The sequence below is a fragment of the Hordeum vulgare genome, chromosome 2H (genome assembly GCF_904849725.1).
Source record: "Hordeum vulgare subsp. vulgare chromosome 2H, MorexV3_pseudomolecules_assembly, whole genome shotgun sequence".
Lineage (NCBI taxonomy): Eukaryota > Viridiplantae > Streptophyta > Magnoliopsida > Poales > Poaceae > Hordeum > Hordeum vulgare.
Window position 1 is genome coordinate 544,830,159 of NC_058519.1, and position 24,924 is coordinate 544,855,082.

Here is a 24,924-nt window from a genome sequence, read left to right on the forward strand (position 1 = left end):
CTGCTTCCATGAAACTGACGGTGCGACCATCCAATACTGTTGTGAACCTTGTTGTGGATTTGATCGACCGAGAGGTTGGCAAATGGAATGAACAACTGGTCTATAATATGTTCAGTGCTACCGATGCGCGGGCGATCTTAAATATTCCCCTTAGCATGGCCGGTGGGAATGATTCCCTTGCGTGGGCTTTTGAGCGAACATGTGTCTACACTGTCAAATCGGCGTACCGTGTTCTTGTGACTCTAAATAAGAGTGCAACTCTTGAGAAAGGAACGGTTACCAACACTTAAATTGATGAAAAACAGATGTGGAATGTTGTGTGGAAGCTCAATGTTGTCCCCAAAGTGCGTGTCTTTTGGTGGAGAGTTCTTAGAGGGATCCTTCCTGACGAATCTACACTCAAGAGACGACACATTGCTGAGATTGATAGATGTAAAATCTGTCATGCAACTGGTGAAGATCTCAAACATGCTTTGATCCATTGCTCACATGCAGTCGGCTTCTGGACTGCAGCAAGGGCTTGGTTTCAGACTTCTTTGCCAAATCTAAAGCCTGCTACTTGGGCTAGGGAGATCTTGTATGATCAATGGATCACACACAAGAACATGGCTATCATGATCACAATTATGTGGAACATCTGGCACTCCCGAAACTGGGTGAAGTATCCGGTGTCTACAACCAAGAGAACGCGTGAAGTGATGGCCATCCTTGAACTCCCAAGGAAGGAACCGGTGGTGCTACCAGGGCATGGTTGGCGACCTCCGGAGCAAGGCGTCATCAAGATATCCACTGATGGTGCTCTGAATTTTGATGAAGGCCGAGGAGGAGGCGGGGGTGTGGCGCGCAATGACATGTCCCTACTTGTCGCGTGGTGCAAACCTCATCGAGGTATCTCAGATCCTTTCATCATGGAGGCTCTTGCAGTCCTTGAAGGTGTCAAGTTTGCCAAGCTGAGAGGCTTCACACATTTGATCATGAAAACTGATTGTCTGGAGGTAGTTACACTCTGGAACACTCGCCACAATACTCGTTCGATTGTGGCGCCTATCTTAGATGAAATTGGAGAGCTAGTTAGGGATTTTGTCCTGTTTGAGGTTCAACATGTAATGAGGACAACGAACATTCTTGCTCATCTCTGTGCTAAGCGTGCTTGCACTTTGACTCTCACGGAGTGTTGGCCAAATGATACTTCAAGCTTCATAGTGGCCAGCTTATTGGCTGACTGTCCGGGGAATGCTTTTCATGAATAAAGCTCTCTGAATCGCCCGCAAAAAGAAGTAACATGTATTACTACACCACGTAGGTAGTGCTAGTTTCCACCACGTAGGTAGTGTTAGTTTCCGCCAAATTAACACTAGCATGTTTAGTAGCTTCCGTCAAATGCTAGCATGTTTTAACAAGTGCTTCACTGGTTGCTGGCACATGAATTAAGCATTGGTGGCTTCCGTCAAAGATGAATCATTGCTGATTACTGGCAGTAACTTCTGCCAACATGATCATATGATCAATGATTTTCGACAAACATACTAAGCATGGTAGCAGCCTCAAACGTTTGCATTTTAATCACCTTCCTTCCGTCAGCAGTGGCCTTTCGCCATCCACACGAAGAGGAGAGAAGGGCATGTGGTGGTTTTTAGTCCGTCATGTGAACGTCTCGACTCGACTCTCGTAAGATTTTGACAAATTTATTTATAATTTACAGGAAAACGGATAAGCGAATGCGTTCGCAAACACATATGAATCTGTATTGGTTGGCAAAGTGTGTCCGGATAGCTTGGTCCAAACATTTGCGGGCTATTTGAGATCCGCGTTGGAGATGCCTTTTAGCCCTTCAAATCCTTAGAATTCCTTTGAATCAAAGCAGCCCTAAAGTTGCTAGGTAAGGCAACTCCAACGCGCGACCTCATTCGGACGTTCGTTTTTTGTTCATGTAGGGTGAATTTCGTTGGACATCCAAGGGGTGGACGGTGGTTGACCCTAAACAGACGTGCCCCGCCCCAAGCTTCTCCGCCTGGAACGTGTTTGACGTCGGGTCCTGCCCCAGCTCCAGCCGCCAACTCGCTTTTGCTGCCTGGGCGCCCCATACGGCTTCTGCCCGCTTGTCGTTGCCTGCACGCGCTTGCCCTGCGTCGCTACTCGCTTGCCCTGCGCCACGGCAGCTGCCCGCTCGCTGCTGCCTAGGCGCCCCGTGCCGCGCCAGTCGCCCGCTCATGCTTGCCGATACCTTCTCGCGCCGCCCGCCACGGGCGCTGCTGCTTCCTGCCCCGCCCAGCTGCGCCTACCCAGCGTGCCACTGCTGCTGGCGTCTGCCCCGTGCGGTGCTGCTGCCGGCCGCCCAACACGTGCTCGCTGCAGCTCACGCGTGCCCCGTGCCGCGCCGACCGCCCGCTTGCTGCTGCATGCGCGCCCGCGCCACACATGCCCCGTTCTGCCATGCGTCGCGTCAGCCCACGAATCCTGCCCCGTGCACGGTGTTGCTGTTCAAGGACTGTTCAAGGATGACCTAGAGTTCCTTTTTAACGGATTATATAGGCGGGCTAGTGGCGAGTAGTTGCTTTTATTGCAGTGTTGCATGAGTGGAGTGAGACTCTTCTAAGCTTTGTAATGATGTAAACTCTATGAATGGTCTTTTCACCTCATTTTTTTTTATATAAAATATGATATGCACGCTTTTGTTAAAAAGAAAATATGCACGCCTGTGCATATTCTAGAAAAAGAAAGACACCGACTATCAGAGTTGTTTGTTTGGGTCTTTTCATTGAGTCTATTTTTACCTCAAACCAACGAGGACGGACAAGATGAGGTCGCACGTGCTGAAGTTGGTCCAATCTTTTGAAGTTTGAATCAAGATGCTCTAGAGTTTGCACCCTCTCCATGTTCGAGCGGCCTATTAATTAATGCCGCCTGTGCACTGTACGTGCGTGGCATGTTTACGTTCTGTTGTAGTTCCGGCACTGAAGACTAGCCATCCGGGCGGACGGAGCACGCGCGGCTCCCGAGGCCCCGCAGCGAGGGTGACGGTGTGACTATTCTGTATAACTGGTGTTACACCGAAGCAGACAATGAGTACAACCCGCGCAAGATGACGAGAACGGGAGTCCCGCAGCATGCATGCACGCGCAGGCGGGGTTTAATGCTGAGCGGGGAGAGAGGGGCCGCGGCCGGGAAAGCTCGATCGGTAGGTGGCGCCCATTCCTCCGGCTTAACGCCGGGCATTCAAGGAAGCCATCGCCGAGTTGGTGCAACCCGTCCGCGTGCATCGCAGTCGCAGCGACGTGTGCAAAGCCCAGCACGCCGATGAGTCCAGACTCCAGACTAGAGGTAGAGGACGCTTCCCCCATCTCTCTCGCCTCGCCTCGCCATCATCGCCGCGACCCCATCCCGTCACATGCGCCGCAGCGACCGGCCGGTCGCTAGCCTAGCCGCGCGCGTGTGTCTGTGCATGTACCTCCCTTCCGTGACCCGTGCCTATGTCAGCCGGTATGTGTTCGTGCCGTGAGCGTCCGTCTGCACGAACGAAGAGACCCGGTGCCGGTGGTGGCGCATCGCATTCGCGTGCCATGCCATGGTGGTCTGGTCGCTGATGAAGCGCTAGCTGTGCCCTCTGATGCATGGGCGGTGCACGTATTGATTGATTGATCGAGGAGCGGAGCGAGCAAGCATACATGCATGCGCGGGCAGCAATGGAGACGCGCGCAGCAGGTGCATGCATGGACGCGACCGGCACATGCAGCGCAGCAAATTAACCCCTCCGCTGCGGCGTCCATAAAGCCATGTTTCATCGTTTCGGGGATGGGCTCGGACCACATGCTCTCTACCGCCCTTTTGCACCCCCGCAGCCCATTTATGTCGACCCTACCCCCTCTCACTCTCAGTCTTTCACTCTCCACTCTCCACGCCACGGTCCTCTCCACCTATCCTTCCTTCCGCTACATAAAACCCGGGCTCCTCCCCCAGCTAGCCAGCACCCTCCTCCTTCCTCCCATCAACGCACCGCTCCAGTCTCCAGCAGTAGCCGCCATGCAAAACGCAGCAGCTCCTCCCTTTGTGCGCCTTGCCGTGATGCCCAACCCCATGGCCATGGCGGCACAGAGCCATCACCACCGCTCTCTCCATGCCAGCCCAGGCCTCGTCCTCCCGCCGGGCTGCCGTGGGCTCGCGCTCTCCTCCGTGACCAGGCTGCATCTTCTTCGCGGACACAAGAAGGGGAGTACGCCCAAGAGCTGGGTGCGCCGCGCGCCGCCGCCCCGCTGATCGACCGCCGGCTCTATCCCGACTGAGCTCGTCTGCGCCCCACCGCCAGCCCTTCCCCCTCTACTGCGTCACAGTCTTCTCGTGTCTGGTCTACCAAGGAGTTCTTGCCACGATGATGACCATCGCTGTTCTTGACCTTGCAAGACTTTGCCCTGAGAGACACCCTTCTACACCGAGATGCTCCTTCCCTTATCCCTACCAACCCTCTCATCTCCCGCCACCGCGTCTATCCCTCTTGAGCTTTTCTGACTTGAGCATTTAGCAGTAGAGTTTGCGCGCGACGCTGCTATGTTTTCATTTGTTGTTTGTTGTGTCCGCGAGATAAAGCTAACCAAGATTTTACTTGTAAGCCTAATGTTGTAATGCGCGTTACACACATATGTGTTGTATCGTCATTTTCTGTCACATCTTCATTGTCGTCCGCTCCATTTCAGTCAGCTTGGATAGCATATTGTATATTGTTCTTCTTTCCGGTCAGATGAGTTATTGTTTAGTTGTTGTCTTCCTCGGTTGCTGTTTGTTGTCTCGGCAAGATAAGCTAGCCCAGATTTTACATGTAATCAAGCCTAATGTATGTTGTAATGCATGTGGAAATGGAACCGACGACATACATGTGTTGTCCAGTTGCAACTTGAGAGAAAGGAAACGTGCAGGTTAATTGACACAAATTAAGTGCGGCATAACATCTGCGCCCCGCGTCCACGTGAAAGTCAGAGCAGTCTTATATTCTTTTTTTTTTTTTGCATGGAGAGCAGTCTTATATTCGCACACTTGTACGTGCAGTAGATAGCGGCGTTTATGTACGTTCTGTGCCGTATGACTGGGCCCTGCAATGTAATGTGCCGTATGACTGACTGGGCCCTGCAATGTAATGTGCCGTATGACTGCCCCTGCAATGTAATGAAGGGTATGCGCAGCAGCCTTCTTGATATGTTGTTCTCCAGCTGACCGGGTTACTACGGGCGACCACAACCATACATGCACCGCTGTTGCTGAACACTCGGAGAAAGATAGTACTCCCTCTTTACCACAATACTTCTCAATAGTATTTAGGAACAGAGGGAGTATTACTTTTATCCCTATCTAATCAAACCTAAGACAAGAACTTCAGGTTGGAGGAAGTATGATTGATCATACGACACAAACTGGCTGGACCGATATAACCAGTTTATGCTTCATAAAGATAAAACAAGTCCTATCAGTAAGTCGCATGCAGTGCAAGGTATCTATTCCCAAGGATCTATCTGATGTGCATTCGTTGCACATTGATACGAATTGGAGTCGTCAAACAGAAGTAGTTTCCGCATATGCTTTATAAGAATCCACTATCCGATTCCTCAATCCGCCATTGGTAAGTCACAGGACAGGCATGCTTAGAACTAATAAAAGCAATGTGCAATGGCACCTCATTTCAGAATATAATTCAATTAAAATGTGTGAAAAGGCATGTCTGAATAACAGAATACATAAGCATGCTGAATTATTTCTGCAACATGGAGAAAAGCATCACTTGCTGTTCTGCAGCGATTGCTGGACAAGAGTACACCACACCAGCATAAATTCCAACCAGGAGGCAGCAGTAGTGCTGACACGAAAGCAGCTGAGGAGACTCTCAAACAGACGATTTAGAGGGGCCCTGCAAATGTCCCGTTCTCCCTCTGCTCGTTCCACTTGTCAACCTGATTCAGTGAGACCAAAAAAGAAAAGCTGATGACACTGAAGGAAACAAGGTAACGTTCCTGCTGTTAACAACAGAAGTTGATAGATATGGCCCAGCACACCAACATCGCTGAGCACTGAGGCATAGATGAACTGCTCGGCGCAAAGTGTAAAATTCAGCATTCATTTTCAACCCTCCAAAGGCTAATATATGAACCGGACAGTTGAGAACAAAAAGAATTACTCGAGCAGGCATAGTGAATATATATATATGCGTCTCAGACAACAAAGGTTCGGCATTGTTGTAGCTGTACGATAAACCAAGCCACTGCCAGTTTCCCAAATATATGCAATAGAATGCTTTCCGTGCACCATGCACCTTTTGTTTTTTGTTTCCAGATTTACGAACAATATTCATTTCATCAGGTCAATTCATTTGCAAGAGAAGTAACAGGTTTACGCTTGTTGAATCCTAATTATTCTACGTTAAGAGATTTTTTTTTTGTGTTCACCAGATGCAGTCTGCAAATCGCTGCTCAGAGAAGGATATTATTACTGCTAGAGTATCCAAATAACTTTCAAAGGTTAATAGTAAAGTCAAAATAAAGAGAAACTCATGTGCTACTTCCTACCCCTCCTGAGTCATACACAGATACTAGCAGAAACAGCATTTGCATTGTACTGTGTTAGAAAAACTAACTTGATTCTGATGAATTTGTAAATCCAGAAGGAATATTCTGGACTTAGATGTACTCCCTCTGTACCATAATAATTGTAGTTGGGGAGAACTAAACTAGTTCTCCCCAACTACAATTATTATGGTACAGAGGGACTAGTAATTTGTGTAATATATTTCTTACCTTCTGGCAAGTTCACGCGTTATGCATCTACTATTGCAGCAGAAAGAAAGACCATTTAATTCAACTTCTAAAATCTACTGAAAACTAAGACACCGCTGTTTAAAATCAAACAACAAGGTATAATGCCTTTGCAGTTGAATGTAAAGGCACATAGAGCAAAACCACTCACCCATTCGGCTGGGCAAAGAGATCGGTAGTACTTGGCAAATTTGTCACATTCAGCAGCTTCATCCCCCTTGGCACTCACACACCTAATATCATGAAAGTTCAAAAATCTAAGAAATCGTAAATATATTTAGCGCATACAAGTTGTAAAGTTATTGCATCATATATACCTGTGGAACTCAACATAACGAGTAAAACAATGCCTAGTTTGGTTTGTTGTAGGGAAGCGGAAGTCAGCAGGTGCTGTTTTAATCTCAATCTGGTAAATAAGCAAAATATTATCAGTAAGGTCGGGGCAGCGGATGGAGAAAAGAAATAAAGTAACCAGTGATAGTCGATGAGACAATAAATTGGAAGATGGTTACAAGGTTCAAAACGATAGAAACTTTGAAAAAGGTTATCAGTCAAACTTCCCAGCAAACAGTGACCACGGCGGTGAAGTACTCTAGAGTGAAACATGGATAAAGTTTCCAGCAAACTGTTTTGCAGTTCAGTCAGATGATGGCATGTATAAGTAAACTGTACATCTGAATCCGGTACATGCGGTGGCGGTAGAATCTTTTTCTAAACACCACTCCCGTTATACCGCCGATAACAGGAGAACGATAACTAGATCAATCCAACGAATCTCCTAAACATTAAGCATCCAATGCCTATCACATATAACACTCATCCACTATCTTTAAAACAGGATAACACTGAAAAACAGCCAAATCAGGTAGGTTCTGAGTCTATTGTCCCTAAAACACCCGAAGAACAGTAACCGTTGCATGGCGGTAGAGTTTCCTATAGTAAAACATGGATAAAGTTTCCAGCAAACATACCTTGCAGTTCAGTCTGATGGTGGCATGTACAAGTAAAATTGCACAACCGGATTCGGTACATGCGGTGGTGGTATAATGTTTTATCTACATACTACTCTCGTTGTATCGCGGATAACAGGGAACAATAACCAGACCAATCCAACGAATCTCCTAAACACTAAGCATCCAATGGCCATCACATATAACACTCATCGGTTGGCTCTAAAACAGGATAACACTGAAACACGGCAGAAGCAGGTGGGTTCTGCGTCTATCGTCCCTAATTCAACACTGATGACGCACACGGGTCACATTAAGAACCAGCCAGTCTCGTATTCAACTTAGTTCAAAAAATATATATCCTCGGAATTGAACGTTGCCTCTTCTGATGACAACAAGTCTACCAATGAAATTCCGTGAATTTCCCAATACAGCAAGACGCTAATCGCACGAAATGGAATCCCCGCCAATCACCCAGAACGAATAGGATGGGAAATGGAAGAACCTAGGGTTCAGATCAAACACAGCTATCGCCTATCGCAACCCGCGCCACGCGCAGATAGACGCCCCACGGCACAGATCCACGCGAGGAGGAGCCAACGAGCTCGAACCGCGGCGCGATCGACGAACCGATGAATGCACCCTACGCTATGTTCCGCGGCGAGACTACAGGAGATTCGTCCGGGAGGGATAAGGGGGTCCTGGAAGGCTCACTCACCTCGGCCATCTCGTCGGCTGGAGATCGGAGGCGGGGAAGGGATCGCGGCGTCGCGGAGCGGACAGACGGGGGCTCGACGGGAAAGGGGAAGAAGGAGGAGGGACGGGGGCCTGGTCAAGGTAGAGCTTAATACTCGGAACTGGCCCGTGATAGTTGTGGGCTGTATGGGCAATGGCAGGCTCGAATGTTCATCTGCTATCAGACCTTTTTTCTCCTGCAAAACTAGCAGAGCTCTTAGGCGAATCATATTGGACGCCCGTGTGCGTCCAGTAGCGAGCGATGCTTTCGCTGAAGCGCGCGCGGAACGGGCCGGCCCATATCGAACATTTAAACCACCGCCAGACAACCGCTTTGGAACCTTCTGGAAGGTTCCCTCAACCTTTTTTTTTCTTCTTTTTGTTGGTTTTCCGTTTTTCCTGTTTTGTGTTTACTTTTTTTTAACTTTTACTGGTTTTCTGTTTTTTCTTGTTTTCTTTCTTCTTTTTCCTTTTGTTCTTTTCTGTTTATGTTTCTATTTTTATTTATTTATTTTTCATTTATCCTTTTTCGTTTTTATCTAATCCTTTGTTTTGAAAAATGTTCAAAAATAAAAATTATTCCATGATTTAAAAAAAATCCACGGTTTTAAAAAAGTTCATAATAGAAAAATTGTTCAATGTATATTACAAAAATGTTAAATGTATGTTTTAAAATTGTTCATCGCATATCAAAAAAATGTTCCATGTGTATCTGAATATTGTTCAGCTTATATCACAAAAAATGTTCAAATTGTAGTTAAAAATGTTCGTCATATATTTACAAAATATGTTTCATGTAATAATGTTCTTTTATTTTCCTTTTTTATTTTTGTAGCTTTTTTGGTGTATTATACCAATTCATTGCATCTTTAAATACGAAGATGTTCATCGTATATTAAGAAAATGTTTGCCATATTAAGAAAATGCTCAAGATATTTTCAAAAAGGTTCATTGTGTATTTTGAAATTTCTAACATATATTGAAGAATATGTTCAATGTGTACTTAAATATTGTTCAGCACATATCACTAAAATGCTCAGTGTGTATTTAAGCATTTGTTTAGCATATACCATAAAATGTTCAGTTTGTATTTAAAAGTTGTGCAACATATACTACAAATGTTCAATGCGTATACACAAATGTTCAATGTGTATTCAGAAATTGTTCAAAGTATACTACAAATGTTCAGTGCATGTTTGAAAATAGTTCAATGCATATACTACAAATTTTCAACGCATATTTGAAAATAGTTCAACGTATACTACAAATGTTCAATGCATATTTGAAAATAGCTCAACATATACTACAGATGTTCAATGCATATTTGAAAATAGCTTAACATATACTACAAAATGTTCAATACATATTTCAAAACCGTACGTACAGGAACCATACTTTCAGGACAAAGTTAGCGGGCCTAGAAGAAACCAACCCTAACAATCTGTAAGCGAAAGCTCTTAATTCTAACGCTCACGGCCGTCCAACGGGGAGTCTCGAGCTCTTACATGGCGCCTTAAGCACCAACGGAGCATACTTGCGCCTGAAGCACTTTGTTCGTGGGTAGGCCAACCAGCGCGAGCCTTTCTCGCACGGTCGATCTGTTAATCTAGAAGAAGAAGAAACAAGCAGAGATAAAAAATTGCTTGTTTTGATGAATGTGTCTCCCTACTACGACAATGAGAGTGCAATCAAGATCATCTACAACCAAGTACAACACTCGAAGACCAAACACATCTATATTTGTCATCATTTTCTTCAAGACCATGTCCTCAAGAGCAATATCATCATCGATCATGTGAAGGCACATTTAAACTTTTCAAATTAACTCGTAATTGGCACATTTATATTAGTTTTCAAATCAATCGTTAAACACGATCCAACGGCAGATAGGCAAGGTGCCCATGCACCTAGGTGTACCAAACATCGTCCGGCCCGCGCGCGCGTGTGTGTATACATATGTGTGTGTACGGAAAATAGATACTACCACCTAGCGGTAGTTACCCCCACCCTAGCAGCCACCCGATCACGTTTTAGTTGTGGGCTGTGAATAACAGATTGAGTCGTAAAACTAGTTGATTTATCTCCCCATGCTTGATACTAAAAAAACAGCCAGATAATTCCAATTTTCATGCATGCCCGGAGTATAGCTAGCCGGCCGTTTCTAACTACTTGGTTGCCTTCCAGATATAGCCTCCCGTATGCATCCACACATAAAGCGTTTCGTTGAATGCACATGCATACTACTCCTACAACTAAATGTAGTATACCATTCCATTCTTCAAAATACTGACATCACACTAAATAAAAAATACAACTTTTTGGGGCCACATAGTTTGCACACTAACATAAATGAAAATATGTGTTAGAAGTATATCTTTTGTATATACTCATACTCCTTTCTACTGCTGAAAGTATACATAGTACCCCAAAGTATACTTTTCCAAACTATATACGTCCATGTCCATACTACATACTCCCATACATTTTTTTGGAATATGTTATACCGTGCTATTTTTTCAAAATATACTACCATACTACATACTATTATTTTCAACGGCATGTATTCCTCAGTCCATACTACATACTACCATACGATATATCGGAATATATTACCAGACTATTTTTTGAAAATATACTACCATACTACATATTACATACTATTTTTTTTGCATATATAGTATAAAAAATTAGTGGCTCTCTCTCCCTAATAACAAAACAAATAGGGTTTCTGGTCGTCCGTCATGATATTTTTGCATAAAAGTCCATGTACTTCGGAGTATTCAACCCGCGGTCCCTATATAAGTGAAATCAAAAAAACGTTTCAATTTTACAAATTAACCCCTACGTTATGTAATAATTCTGCCCACACTCCTTATCCAGTGGCAGAGAAGGTGGAAAGGGTGGGGGCGGGGGAACAAATCTGGGGCGCTCGTCGTCGTTGGCCGGCGACCGACGTAACTGACTGCATCACGGTGCCGGACGCGGCCGCCGCCACGGTCGGCAACCTGCAGCGCCTCATCGAGGCGAGCGCCACAGTGCCCGTCCCCGTGCAGCGCCTTTCCCTCGACCCGTCCCTGCTCCTCCCCGCCCCGCAGCCACCGCTCCTCTCCGACCTGGCCGCCCTGCTCGCCTCCCTGCCGCTCGCCAACGGCTCCTTTGTCTACCTCTCGTACTCGCCCGGTGCGCGCTCCGCCCAGTTGCCGCCGCCGGCTCCTTCGGCAAGAAGATGACAATGGACGACCTCATCGCGCACCAGATCCGGGTCACCCGCCAGGAGGCGCCCTTCCGCTCCGCGGCCTCGTTCGACCGCGACTCGGCCAACGCCTTCCAGCTCCACGTCTCCGAGTCGCTCGCCTTCGCCATCAAGCGTGCGGGGTTCCTCTACGGCCGCATCGACGCCGAGACCAAGGAGGTGCTGGTCGACTTCATCTACGAGCCGCCACAGCAGTGGTCCTCGGACATGGTCCAGCTGATGCGGGACGCCGACGAGGAGGCCCATGTGGACGCCATCGCTGACTGGCTCGGCATGCGTCGGGTGGGGTTCGTCTTCACGCGGGCGGTCGGGAGGAAGGCCAGGGAGACGGGCGAGTACACCCCGTCCAACAGCGAGGTCGTCTAGGCCGCCCAACTGCAGGAAGAGGGCGGGATCCCAGAGTGGGTCACTGCCGTGGTGAAGCTGGAGGTGGGGGAAGACGGCTCGGCCGACGTGCACTTCGAGGCCTTCCAGATGAGCGAGGTCTGTGTCAAGCTGTTCAAGGATGGCGTGCTGGAGACGGAGGTCAAGGACTCCAACGACCCCCGCCTGTCCAAGATGCGCAAGGAGGTGATTGCAGGAGGGAAGACCACCGTGGAGGTGGACAACGACTTCTTCCTGGCGCCCGTCAAGATCTCCGATCACCAGGGCCCGCTCTCGACGGGATTTCCGGTGGAAAATCGTGGAATTCCACTGCCGGCAAGCGCACTCAGGAGCCACATGGATCGTGCAAGGCATCTGCCTTTCGTCAAGCGCATCTCTGATTTCCACCTGCTTCTCCAGATCGCTGCTTTCCTGGATGTGAAGGCAGACGTCCCTACTCTGGCTGCGTGCGTAGGACACAGGCCGAGGTGCCTGAGGGCTACCGGCTCCTCATCGACGCCTTGGCAGGTCAAACATAAACCGATGGAGAGGGTTTACTGAAACAAGAAACACGGTGCCATTTAGCAACTTGCTCTCTCTTCTCATGTGTAATTTATATGAAAGTCTCAGGTCTGTAAGTCTTGTTCTTAACTCGTATATGCGCTTACCATTGCGCAAAGGGAGGCATATTTCTTTGTGATGCTGAATCTTTGTTATAGTAATTGAAACGCAAGTCTTTTGGTGGTTGCATTGCGTGGATGTTTATGTTTTAACATGTGCTTTGCCTAGATGTTTGGGAAGGGACAAACATTGATTTTGCAAGGCCAGTTCGCTGAGATAGTAGTAACCAGCACAAATAGGGGGATTGAAGAAGGGTTGCCAAAACTTTCTTGCAGCTATATGTAACCCCTCCACACTCGAAGTGTCTATTATCATCTCTCTTAGTGATCTGCGAGAAAGCAAGAGTTGTTAAACATATTATAATATTACTAATACAGATAACAAGAGTCTTTGCACTCGTGTGCTTACACATAGGTAAACAAAGATTATGTAGACAAGTTCCGTGAAGCGGGGCTTGGCACAGACGCTACAGTCTACAGTTACATGGCTAATGGAAGCGCTTGAGAAAACAAATGTTGGGATTCCTTGACCTATTTGTGTTCGGTGGCAAATACTCGTGCACGACAGAGGATCGTATCAGTGTTCGCTCCATCATATTGTAGTTGCAACAAGTCATTTTCCCCCATCGTAAAAAAGGGTCCAACAGGGTCAACAATCAACCGAGAAAATCAACGATGTGTTAATAGATTTAATACAGAAAATCAACAGAATAGCATAGTTGAGCGAGACTAAAAACTGGGGCTTCCTTTCATAGCACACCTGCGTGAGGAACTCTAAGGGGCACACAGCAAGCAGAATGTTCAGAGAACATCAGAGATAAACCAGTTTACGTTCTTTTCTCAAAAGAAATAATAAAATCTTTAACTTTGATTTGGGTGAGCAATCAACCGAGAAATTCAATGATGTGTCAACAGATTTGATACAGCAAGAAAAATCAAACACAACTAAATTGAGGCTTCCTTTCAGAGCACAACTACGTGAGAAGAACCAAGCAAGCTGAATGTTCAGAGAACAATATTCACTTATAATTTAAAATGTATTCAAGCATTTTTAAAAAGCCACGTGATTGAAAAAGTGTTCAAGAATTTTTAAAATAATATTTATACATTTCAAAAGTTATATACAATTTAAAAGAGAGTTGAAGTACGAGGAATGTGTATGAACCAGGTGCAATGTGTAACTCACGGAGGGTGGTCCATCCATGCAAATCGACGAGATTGGTTTCAAAAGTTTTAAACATTCTCTTGTGTTGATGTGGTTCAACGACAAGTTTGTCGTACGGTGACCAAGATCATTCCGTTGGGATTGATCACATTCAGATGCATTATGATGAATTAAACATCATAACTACTCTCGGTTAAGCTGGACGAAGGAGGATAAATGACAACATGCTGAGACACGGTATTAAAATAGAGGATGTAGAAGTGCATAAGGCTCTTGAGCTGTGCTTATAAAGTAAGGGAAATGTAATATTTTTTTTTTCTCGTTGCAACGTACGTGCATATTTACTAGTAGTATTTATTCGAGAGCATATATACTATAATTTATTCAAATGTATGGGGTCAATGTAGATATAATATCTGTGAGGCCATGCAATAGTTTTGCCAACGGAGCTAACACGTACTAATCCATCTTGTGAGATGCGGTGCATGCATTGGAAAAAAGAAAAAGATGCGGTGCATGCAGTCAACAAATTAGCCAGTCGTTAGCTAATCCTGCGGATCCAATTAATTCACGTGTCCATGATGGAGCTCATACCCATTAACCCAATTAACTGTGGGTGGGATGGGAGGGACAGATGGCAAAAGGATAAGTAGGTGGTAACTACCACCTAGTGGTAGATTAAATTTATCATATACATACCTCTTTATTTTAATATTAATGCACTGTAATTTTACGTTTCGTAAATTTTGTTTTATTTTATATGTAAAAAGATATCGTAAAAAAATATAACCAATGTAAAAATATTTTATGTCACGTAAAATTACGACCATACAAAAATAGTGCAAAAAATACAATAAACTCAAATTTTTTTGGTCTTGTGACCTAATTTTTTTCTTTTAACAAATTTTACGTAGCGATTCAATATAAATGTAAATATTTGTATTTCAAATTTAATTTATTTGTAAATTGACCGTAAGATTATCTGGGTGAAGAATAAACTATTCTGCACCATGCGTGATGAATAGAGTATATATATATATATATATATATATATATATATATATATATATATATATATATATATATATTCACCCAAGATGCAGATTAAATTATTCCTCACCCGAGGTAATTTTACGACCATTTCATAAATAAATTAAATTTGAAATGCATATAGATACGTTTATATTGATTCACTACGAAAAATTTGAAATAAGAAAACAAAAATATAGGTAATAAGACCAGAAAAATCACATTTTATGTATAATTTGCACTGTGTTTTTATGTTTGTAATTTTACGTGATATATTTTTTTTTACGGTGACTATGTATTTTTTTACGGTCTCTTTTTAAGTATGAGATAAGATTAAAATTTTAAAAACGTAAAATTACAGTGTATTGATGTGAAAATAAATGGGGTGAAGAATAACTAATCCTCACCCAGGATGACGAATAGCGCGACTATATATATATATATATATCTTCAATGTTCACTAATTGCTAAATCTTCAAGTTGGTATTTCTTCTAAGTGAATGTGATCGGACCCTACTCCCTCTATGGTGAGCTCAATCTAGTCTATTCTCAATTCTTTATATGCATTCTGTTTGACAACTGTTCGAAATCTTCACTGAGTCCTTGTCAGCTGAGGACTTTGCAACAAAATCCTCAACATTCAAAAATATTTTTAAATATTACACACTTACCGCACCCACTACTCACGTTCGGATAACCACGATATCCACCGCTTCGATCGTGGGAAACACGTGTTATGCGGAGACGAAAGGGCAAGGGTAGTTTGGTCCGAGAAGTTTTGCCCTGACCGTTTTCATCTGAGCTATAAATAGCCCCTTACCCCCTCCCCTAGTCAAAACTCTTCCTTCCTCTCGTCTTCTCCGCTCGAGCTCAAAACCTAGCGCTGCCGCTAGCATCTTCGTCGTAGGTGAGCAAAAGCTTCACTGCCTCGCCCTCGCCGTCGCCGGACTCACACCGACTGCGGAACATCTTCCTTCGCCGCCACCGTAGTTGTCTTCAATCGCCAAGTTATGTCACTAAAGATCTGGACCGAAGAACGTCCTCTTCTACTACTTCAGTTCATTGAGTTATTCGCACAAGGTAATTAAAATTCTATTTCACTACCATTGTTGATTTCTTTATTCTCTTTAGATTTGTGAAAACAGATTTTCCTCAGTAAATCTCTCAGTAGTACACATCCATGTCTAGAACACTTGATGAATTTTACTAAGGCACCAAACTCTTCACCAGATTCCTCAATTGTGTAAATTTTTGAATCTGCACAACTCTGAAACCCAAAATCATAAAGCTTAGTCAAATTCCTCAACTCATTAATCAAATTCCTCAACTTAAGAAATTGTTTATTTTTCTCAAATCTAAGAAACACATATGACCTTTCTAAATTCTTCGCACCTATACTCTGTTCAGAGTTACAAAAATGTGAGGTGATGAATCTGTAGGTTATCATCAACTTAACTCATTTGCAACATTTTTAGAAAATTCGACAAACTTGGGTTTCAATGAAACGTGGATGTAATTTTTTTAATGAATAAATTATATCAAAGGAAAAACGCTAGTAGCAAATTTAAACGCCGATTGCAGCAGATCTGAACGAAAAATGCTACGCGCGCGAACGGTTCGACCGACGCACCGGCTCCAAACGATTCCCTTAAAAATAATTCATGTCTTTGCCATGTCTCCCTCCTCCGTTGAACATGTTCTCGGCATGTAAAATGTGAACCTTTTCACGCTACTCGCTCTAAAATGTTGCTAATAAAACAAAGTCATTTGTTGTGAGTGAGAAAAGAAAAAAAGGGATTAAACGCAAGAGCGCAGAAACTCACAAGCAAACCTGGCCAAACGGGCCGTGCCTGCCGGGCCGGCCCGACTGCCCGTAGGCCAGGCCCGACACGGGCCGGGCCCGACACGGCCTAATCGTGCCCGGGCCAGGCACGAGCACGCCATGGGCCGTGCCTGGACCGCCACCCCCAGCCCGCGTGCCAGCCCGGCACGACACGATTAGGCAGTGAAGGAGCGGGGGGGGGGGGGGGACTGGGGAGCTGCCGTGCGGGCGTTGGGCGGGAAAGGGGAAGGGCGTCGGGCAGGAATCCCGTGAAGGGTGGGCGGGACAGTTCGTCGGGCGGGAATCCCGTGAAAGGGGAAGGGCGTCGGGCGGGATCATTTTCGTGGGCAGGAAAGGGCTGCGGGCACGCGGGAATTGGGGGATTTGGCGGGATCTAGGTGGGAATTGGGGGATTTGGCGGGATCTAGGTGGGAATTGGGGGATTTGGCGGGATCTAGGCGGGAGAGGGCCAGAGGAAAAAAAAACAACAAATCTGTAACGGGCCGCTGTGCCTTAACGTGTTGCGGGCCGACCTGATTAAGCCACGTGTCGCGCTTGGGCATGGGAAGCTGGCACGCGGGCCGACTCGGCCCGGCCCGGCTAATAATCGGGTTCAGGCTTGCCGTGTCGTGCGTGACATGATTAGGGCGGACCGAGCCGTGCCGGGCCGGTCCGTTTGACCAGGTATGCTCACAAGTCACGACCGACCGAGGGGCGACCGCCAAATGGTGCTTCCGGTTCCCAGCCTCCGGTCCGGCCCCATCGGTGGCGCGCCTCATCGCCGCGCAAGAGAAACCTCTGAAAAACCTCCTCCTCCTCCTCGTTGCCGCCCAGGCCCCTTTGTTTCCCGCCCCCACCGTCACCGCCACCGCCATGGCCAAGCGGCCGAAGCAGCAGGCGCTCTCCCGCTTCTTCTCCACCAAGCCCCCGCCCCCGACCCCCGCCTCCGCCGCCCAAGCCCAACCCGTCGCGCCTCCTCCCCCGCCGCCCAAATCTCCCGTCTACACCGTCGCCTCCTTCTCCCCCGCCAAGCGCGCGCGCGCCCTCTCCCGCTCCCCAAAAGCCGCCGCCAAGAGGCCCCGACCCTCCCCCTCCCCCGTCTCCGTCACCCCCTCTCGCGGAGCCGCCGTCCGCCGCGCGCTCCTCGAGCCGCCGCAACCCGGCTCGAACCCTAGCGCCGGCGATGGCGGCGGCGGCGGCAGAGGCTACACCCCGCTGGAGAAGCAGGTCGTGGACCTCAAGGCCCGCCACTCGGACGTCCTCCTCATGGTCGAGGTGGGCTACCGCTTCCGCTTCTTCGGCGAGGACGCCGCCGTCGCCGCCTCCGTCCTCGGCATCGTCGCCCACCAAGACCGCAACTTCCTCACCGCCAGCGTCCCCACGTTCCGCCTGGGCTTCCACGTCCGCCGCCTCGTCGACGCGGGCCACAAGGTCGGCGTCGTCCGCCAGACCGAGACCGCGGCCATCAAAGCGGCGGCTGCGCGCGGCGGGGGCGGCGCGGCCCCCTTCGCGCGCGAGCTGTCGGCGGTGTACACGCGCGCCACCATCGAGGCCGGGGCCGGGGAATTGGAGGGCGGCGGCGCGCCAGAAGAGGGGAGCAGGTACCTCGTCTGCGTGGTGGACAAGGAGCTGGATGCCGTGGGGAGGGAGGGATTCGAGGTGAAGGTTGGGGTGGTGGCCATCGAGGTGTCCACCGGCGAGGTCGTGCACGGGGAGTTCATGGACGGCGCATCCAGGAGCGGGCTTGAGGCCGTGCTGCTTGGCCTGGCACCCGTTGAGGTCATCCTCGGCACCCCGCTCTCGTTTGCTACGGAAAAGGTAAGTGGAGTCTGCCTCCTTTTTGGAACTTATATATGTTTGTTAGTCTGATCGCCAGCTGAATCCTTGTTCGGTGATGTGCAAAATTGTAGATTCATGATATTCTGTGTTTCACTTTCACAATGCACACAATAGCTGAAGTTGCACTGATGTCATGAAACATTCATTAGTAGATTGTACATTCTCCGACCCCTTTCAGTTCACAATCCATAAATTTACTCGGTTTATGTTTGTAGGATTGTGGTCATGCTTAGGCTATATGGCAACTCATTTAGGTTTACTGTGTGACTCTTGTGTGTGTGTGGCTCAGAAGATCTTCAATTCCGCAAACAATCATCAGTGTAGCTGTAGCTTGGCGTTAATAGCTATGCATTTACCATTTTCCGGTTCCACAAGCCTGTTTACCCATCGTAATAGCTTGAGTTCATGCAAATTGTTCCTACGGTGATCTTTATTTGCTTGTCTCTGATTACAGTTTTTGGTTCTTGCTATTTTGAGTTAGTGTTACACCTTCTAGTTTCATAGTGCTCGAGATTCCCTGGTTAATAGGTTCCTCCATTTGTTGTCTAGCTGATGAGGGCATATGCGGGACCTGTCTCTAACGTACGGGTTGAGTGCACTTCGCGTGATTGTTTTAGTGAGGGAGGCGCTTTAGCAGAACTGATGTCTTTGTTTGAGAAATCGGAGGCGATCAAAATAAATGAAGAGGACAGCAATCTTCATGGGATGGAGGTACTGTTAGCCTTCATAACTGTTCTAAATGGAGTTTAGGTAATTAACTGCCGCCCCCCGTGTGGCTTGATAACTATAATGTGGTTTAATAAGTTACATTTGTTCGCATAGGGTGTCATGGCTATGCCAGAGCTAGTTGCCCAAGCAATGGCATTGAGTGTTCGCTATCTGAAGGGTTTTGGTATGGAGAGGTTAATCTGCTTTGGCTCTTCGTTCCGTCCATTTACTGCTAATACTGAAATGTCTCTATCAGCAAACGCTCTTCAACAGCTTGAGGTACATTCTTCTGTAACACCATGCAATTATTTTTCTTCTTTCTGTTTGGGTACCTGTGACAATTTTGTAGACGGAAAGTTGTGACCAGGGGAGAACTGTAGTCGCTTTCTTTCTCCTGAAATGTTTCTTTGAAACTCCAGACACCAAAGCACATCTGCTGTTCGCTTTTGTGGGCATGCCATGCCCTTGAGATTCTTCTCCATTCCTTTTATGAGGTGACACCTGGATTGTTTTCAGGTATTAAAGAACAACTCAGATGGTTCAATAGAAGGATCACTGTTCCAAACTATGAACAACACATGTACAGCTTTTGGATCTAGGCTATTTAGACACTGGGTAAGCTGCTAAATCTGGACCTGGCCATGAAATGACTTTCAGCATAATGTACCATTTTACACTGAACAATTTGTTTTTATGTCAACTGTTTTGTTAAATGTCTTTCTTGAGCTTGTGCTGTTCTTGCAGTTGACTCACCCCTTATGTGATAGAAATCTAATATGTGCTCGTCACGATGCAATCTCTGAGATCTCTGAATCGATGGGATCACGACAAGATCCTGTTCACATTCGACAGGATGAAGAGGATGGGTGCTGCGCAGCTTCCGTGCGAAGTGATCTCAGCACCATTCTTTCATCTGTTTTAACAATGTTAGGAAGATCACTTGATTCTCAAAGAGGAATAACAAGAATTTTTCACTGCAAAGCCACAGCTAAAGAGGTAAAAATATATTCCTTTCTGTGTTCTAATTGATTTTAGACTAGAACTGTTGCCCCAATTATGATTGACCATTATAGAACTTGCACATCATACCTGCTAGTAGTTTTTCCCTGTACTTCTTTCTTTTTTGCTTGTTTTCTTCTATATATCTGTTGAAACTGTGTTCCACTATGAAATATACAAATCCGTGAATTCAGTTTTGCTTGCTATATACATACACATTTTTTGTTGGAGAAAATGTTTCTATACTCCTGTTGGCTCTGAACTTAAAAGTTTTGGTGGTGTTTATGCGAACTTAGTGTGATGTTGATGTCTAACTGTCCATAGTTTGTCGCAGTTTTTTGGGGTCATCCAGGCTATCTTGGAGGCTGGAAAGCAACTGCGGAAGCTTGTTCTCGAGGATACTGAGAACGTGTCTTCTCAGCATAGAACTGTCCACACTTCTTTGTTGAGAAGGCTCATAAGTACAGCTTCATCATCTGCTGTACTTGCTAATGCTGTGAAACTTCTGTCGTGTCTTGACAAAGATGCTGCTGCTCAAGGAGATATGATAAACCTGTTCATTTCATCTGCTGACCAGTTCCCCGAGGTAAGGGCTCCTTTGATTCAAAGGAATTCTATAGGATTTTTAGAGGATTGAAATCCTTAGGAATTTTTCCTACATTGGTCCTTTGATTCATAGGATTGGATCCATAGGATTTTTTCCTATGAAATCTTTTGTACTACATATCATAGGAAATCTAACATCCATTTCAACCTCTTTTTACAATTCCTTTGTTTTTCCTATGGCATCAAACACTCCTTGTTAATCATATAGGATTCAAATGGACATGCCACTCCAACCCTCTACTTTTCCTATTCCCGTGTTTTCAAAATCCTGCGAATCAATGAGGCCCTAAATCTTCTCCTTTTCACAAACAGAGTCTGTTTGTTCCTTACCTTTTCTGATGCATCATACTTGCATATCTTTCTGCAGGTTGCAGAGGGCCATGTAACTGTTGAAATGGCCAAACAAAAACTGGATTTATTAATTGTTGGATATCGGAAGCAGCTTGGCATGCGCAGCTTGGAGTACAAAACCGTATCTGGAACAGCTTACCTGATCGAAGTTAAATCGCTTAATTGAAACCTTTATATATTTTTAGTTTTGAGTAGTAAGAATATCTTTTGTATTTTTTGTTAGGCTATTAATGTTACCTGTCGTGTGTGTCTGCAGCTACCAGTAGATAGAAAGGTGCCTTCAAATTGGCTGAAAGTAAATAGCACCAAAAAAGCTATTAGATACCACACTCCCGAAGTATTGAAGAACTTGGACAACCTATTACTGGCTAAAGAAGAACTAGCAGTTATCTGCAGGAAAACATGGCACAAATTCCTTATGGATTTCGACAAATATTATGCGCAGTTTCAAGCAACTGTTGAATCTCTTGCAGCTCTTGACTGCTTGTACTCTCTTGCTACTCTTGCAAAACAAAATGTATAGACTACCGTTAACCAGTGTTCACCTTTTTACATAGTCTTTTTTCCTACATGACATTGATCACGATCTGATCTTCCATTTTTGCAGAATTATGTACAACCTAATTTTGTTCCTGAAAATGAAGCAAGTCAGATTCACATCAAAGATGGCCGCCATCCGGTTAGTTGTAGACCACTTTCTATTCTACTGATGGCTTTCAGGATCAATCCTTCTGAGTTTGATCACATTAATACCTTTTCTTCAGTTTTGCACATCAACACTTTTTGTTTATTTGACGATGATGGTGATGGTGTGCTGTTGTATTTTAGGTTCTGGAGTCTCTACTTGGAGTGAACTTCGTTCCAAATGATACAGACCTTCATGTAGATGGGCAGTACTGCCAGATTGTTACAGGACCAAACATGGGAGGAAAAAGTTGCTATATTCGCCAAGTTGCACTAATTACCATTATGGCCCAGGTATAAGTTTTATCCGATGCTTCAAGTCTACTCATGGAAACACGCCGTGAATGTATAATATAACTACTCCAGTAAACACTTTTACCGAGTAGTTGGTTTGCAGGTGGCAAAAACATTGGTAAAGAGTTATGTTTTTTCCTTTTAAAAGCAGCTAAAGACAATAGTTGTTCCCTTGCAAAAAAAAGAAGGTTGATAGTTGTTACAGATTTCTCTAGTTGCAATGTTTTTCTGAGGAGATTCCTATAACTTGTTGCTCTGGTTACATTAGGTTGGTTCCTTTGTACCAGCTTCATCAGCAAGACTGCATGTTGTTGATGGAATTTATACTCGGATGGGTGCATCTGATAGTATTCAACAAGGAACAAGTACCTTTTATGAAGAGATGAATGAAGCTTCCAACATATTGCAGAGCTGCTCATCTCGATCCCTAGTTATTATTGATGAGCTTGGTCGTGGAACAAGCACTCATGATGGTGTTGCTATAGCCTATGCTACATTACACTATCTCCTAAAAGTTAAGAAATGCATTGTTATTTTTGTCACTCACTATCCAAAGATTCTTGATATCCGGAGTGAATTTGAAGGTTCTGTTGGGGCATACCATGTTTCGTATCTGTCGACAAGGAAGCTGTTGCAAACCACTGATGAAAAAATGGGCATTAGCACAGAAACAGAGGATCTTGGAGAAATTACTTTCTTGTATAAACTTGTTGCTGGAGCTTCAGACAGAAGCTTTGGTCTTAATGTTGCACTGCTTGCACAGGTTTGTCATACGTGAGTTTTTAATGTCTGTCAGTTCTTTTGGTGTCCAACTGAGTCGTTTTCCTCTGTTTCCCATATTACTTTGTTGCTGGACTCGGACAATAAAAATAGAATTAGGTAGCAGCCTGCAGGAATTCAGTAGCCTGTGTCAACAGTACAAGATGGTTTCTGTCAGGATGTCAAGTAGGGAAGCTGAGCTTTATGTGTAACCAAGTCCATATGTTACGTAGTAAATATGGAGTTGCAAGTTAGGGACAAAGTTATCTAGAGAAGCGTGGGGTAGAGTATGTATGTTAGGACCTAAGGAGGCGGCTCATCCTCTCTAAGTTATAAGAAAGCATACCAGTAATTCAGCTTCTGTTCTCTACCCCCTGCTACCTTTTCTAATAGCTGACCACAGCATCAACACAAGAGATGGCCACATGCCTCTGTTCATCATCTTTAGAATATTTGCAGTAGTTTACATGTCTACTTGCGAATAACGAATAGGTTCACATACCCTGTTGGTTTCATTATATGGTAGATGGGATAAACTTCCTAATTCCACAATGAAAATGTATGTGCCGTCTAACCTTTTTGTTTTGTTTTTGGAAATGGGGCTAATCTTTATAATAGATCAGCTAGCCTTTTCTTTTTCAAGTAGAGCTTACAGAGTTTGAACAATGAGTGTAGTGTGTACTTAAACATATTGAAGTGAAACACTAACCGTCATTCCTTTCCCTATCTATTGGTTTCTGAGGTGTGATCCTGCTTGCAGCTCCCGTTGAGATGTATTAAGCGTGCATCGGTCATGGCAGCCAAACTGCAAGAAGAAATGAGTAAGCGCGATGGAAACAAGTTAATGGACGAACCATCCAGGGATGGACAACGGGAAAGCTCTCCAAAATTTGGTTTGCTTTCTACAGAGCCTCACCAGGGGTTGATGGAAGCATGCCGGAGGATCCTGCGTGACATGAGATCTGCTCAAAGCAATAACGACATAGCAAATACACTTTCTTGTTTGAAGAGTGCACATGAGATAGCATTGAAGATGATCAATGGGTAGCATCCTTCCCAAATGATGAAGCACCCTCTCATTTCTTCCTTAACCTCTTCCTTTTCTGTTGGGGCGTATTTCTTCTTAACTTACGGGGGAATTATCAGGTATTGGCACTGTTCCGTTCTGTCCATCTGTATTACACTTATAAGCATTTTCTTTCATGTAACTCATCGATATATTGTTCTACTGCTGTCCTGGTGGCATGCTTATAAGTGTCTTGTATAAGTACTCCCTCTGTTCCAAAAATAAGTGTCATGGTTTTAGCAAATTTGAACTAAAACCACGACACTTATTTTGGTTTTAGCAAATTTGAACTAAAACCACGGCACTTATTTTGAAACGGAGATATACATGTTTTGTGTTGCATCCATACCTCAGTCTGTCGAATACATACATGTTTCCCTGGAGCTGTGTTCTCGAAAACTGTTTGTGTGGAGCTAACTTGTCTGGGCATGCAGCTAGTGTGTAGCTGCATATTTGCATCTAACCAAGGGGATGTACAACGCGGTGACTTTCCCGGCATAGGTTCGGTTGGCTAAGTGGCATTTGACGAGAAAATGTGAGAAATGGAGGAGTCAGCGAGGCTGCGAGGGTGGCCACGCTGTTCCGCGGCCTCAGGAGGCTCCTCGTCGCCGACGTGCTTTCCAACTGGAACGTCTCTTGGCCGCACATCCTCCTGCTGTCAGCGCGCTTGCTCAAGGCTAAACCTAAAAATGTTTATTAAAAAACCGGGTGTAATGGTTTGGTTTTTATTTTGGGTTTGATTGGTTCAGGTTTTATTGGATTGAGTTTTTTTTAATTTGATTTTGGTTTGGGTATGTGAAGAAACCAGTTTGGGTATAGTTGGTTATGGATTTAAAGAGTTTGGTTATTAGAGGTTATAAATTATGGATACAAACCAGTTTCTAGGCATT

At 45.3% G+C, this 24,924-nt stretch overlaps 2 protein-coding genes and 1 pseudogene across 3 annotated transcripts; 2 read left to right on the forward strand and 1 right to left on the reverse strand.

Annotated features, from left to right (window-relative positions):
• Window positions 1-5,663: 5,663 nt before the first annotated feature.
• LOC123427129 (cytochrome c oxidase subunit 6b-3) lies at window positions 5,664-8,601 on the reverse strand. Its single transcript, XM_045111090.1, has 4 exons — window positions 8,460-8,601; window positions 7,109-7,197; window positions 6,943-7,024; window positions 5,664-5,933 (listed from the first exon to the last, which is right to left on the reverse strand). The coding sequence occupies exons 1-4, from the start codon at window positions 8,466-8,468 to the stop codon at window positions 5,880-5,882; spliced, it is 234 nt and encodes a 77-aa protein (XP_044967025.1). The 5' UTR covers window positions 8,469-8,601; the 3' UTR covers window positions 5,664-5,879.
• A 1,776-nt stretch (window positions 8,602-10,377) lies between these two features.
• Window positions 10,378-12,770, forward strand: LOC123428615 (annotated as a pseudogene).
• A 4,801-nt stretch (window positions 12,771-17,571) lies between these two features.
• On the forward strand, window positions 17,572-24,235 carry LOC123427130 (DNA mismatch repair protein MSH3). 2 transcript variants are annotated; one of them, XM_045111092.1, is made up of 12 exons: window positions 17,572-18,546; window positions 19,117-19,278; window positions 19,390-19,554; window positions 19,792-19,890; window positions 20,020-20,271; window positions 20,609-20,860; window positions 21,248-21,379; window positions 21,488-21,748; window positions 21,839-21,910; window positions 22,060-22,209; window positions 22,478-22,983; window positions 23,729-23,805. In XM_045111092.1, exons 1-12 carry the CDS (start codon window positions 17,602-17,604, stop codon window positions 23,736-23,738), a joined length of 3,006 nt encoding a protein of 1,001 aa, XP_044967027.1. In that variant the 5' UTR covers window positions 17,572-17,601; the 3' UTR covers window positions 23,739-23,805. The 2 variants fall into 2 exon arrangements, with proteins under 2 accessions (XP_044967027.1, XP_044967026.1); XM_045111091.1 differs by having other exon boundaries at window positions 17,587-18,546; window positions 22,478-22,972; window positions 23,729-24,235.
• The last annotated feature ends 689 nt before the right edge of the window (window positions 24,236-24,924 follow it).

What these genes read in the sequence shown, in the direction of transcription:
- LOC123427129 (XM_045111090.1), bottom strand. An exon ending in CGTTATGTTGAGTTCCACAG is followed by an intron (nt 7,025 to 7,108) that starts GTATATATGATG and finishes TCATGATATTAG; the next exon opens with GTGTGTGAGTGCCAAGGGGG. An exon ending in CTCTTTGCCCAGCCGAATGG is followed by an intron (nt 5,934 to 6,942) that starts GTGAGTGGTTTT and finishes TCACTGAATCAG; the next exon opens with GTTGACAAGTGGAACGAGCA.
- LOC123427130 (XM_045111091.1), top strand. Translation starts at nt 17,602, where the DNA reads ATGGCCAAGCGGCCGAAGCAGCAGGCGCTCTCCCGCTTCTTCTCCACC. An exon ending in GCAAAGCCACAGCTAAAGAG is followed by an intron (nt 20,272 to 20,608) that starts GTAAAAATATAT and finishes AGTTTGTCGCAG; the next exon opens with TTTTTTGGGGTCATCCAGGC. An exon ending in CTGCTGACCAGTTCCCCGAG is followed by an intron (nt 20,861 to 21,247) that starts GTAAGGGCTCCT and finishes ATCTTTCTGCAG; the next exon opens with GTTGCAGAGGGCCATGTAAC.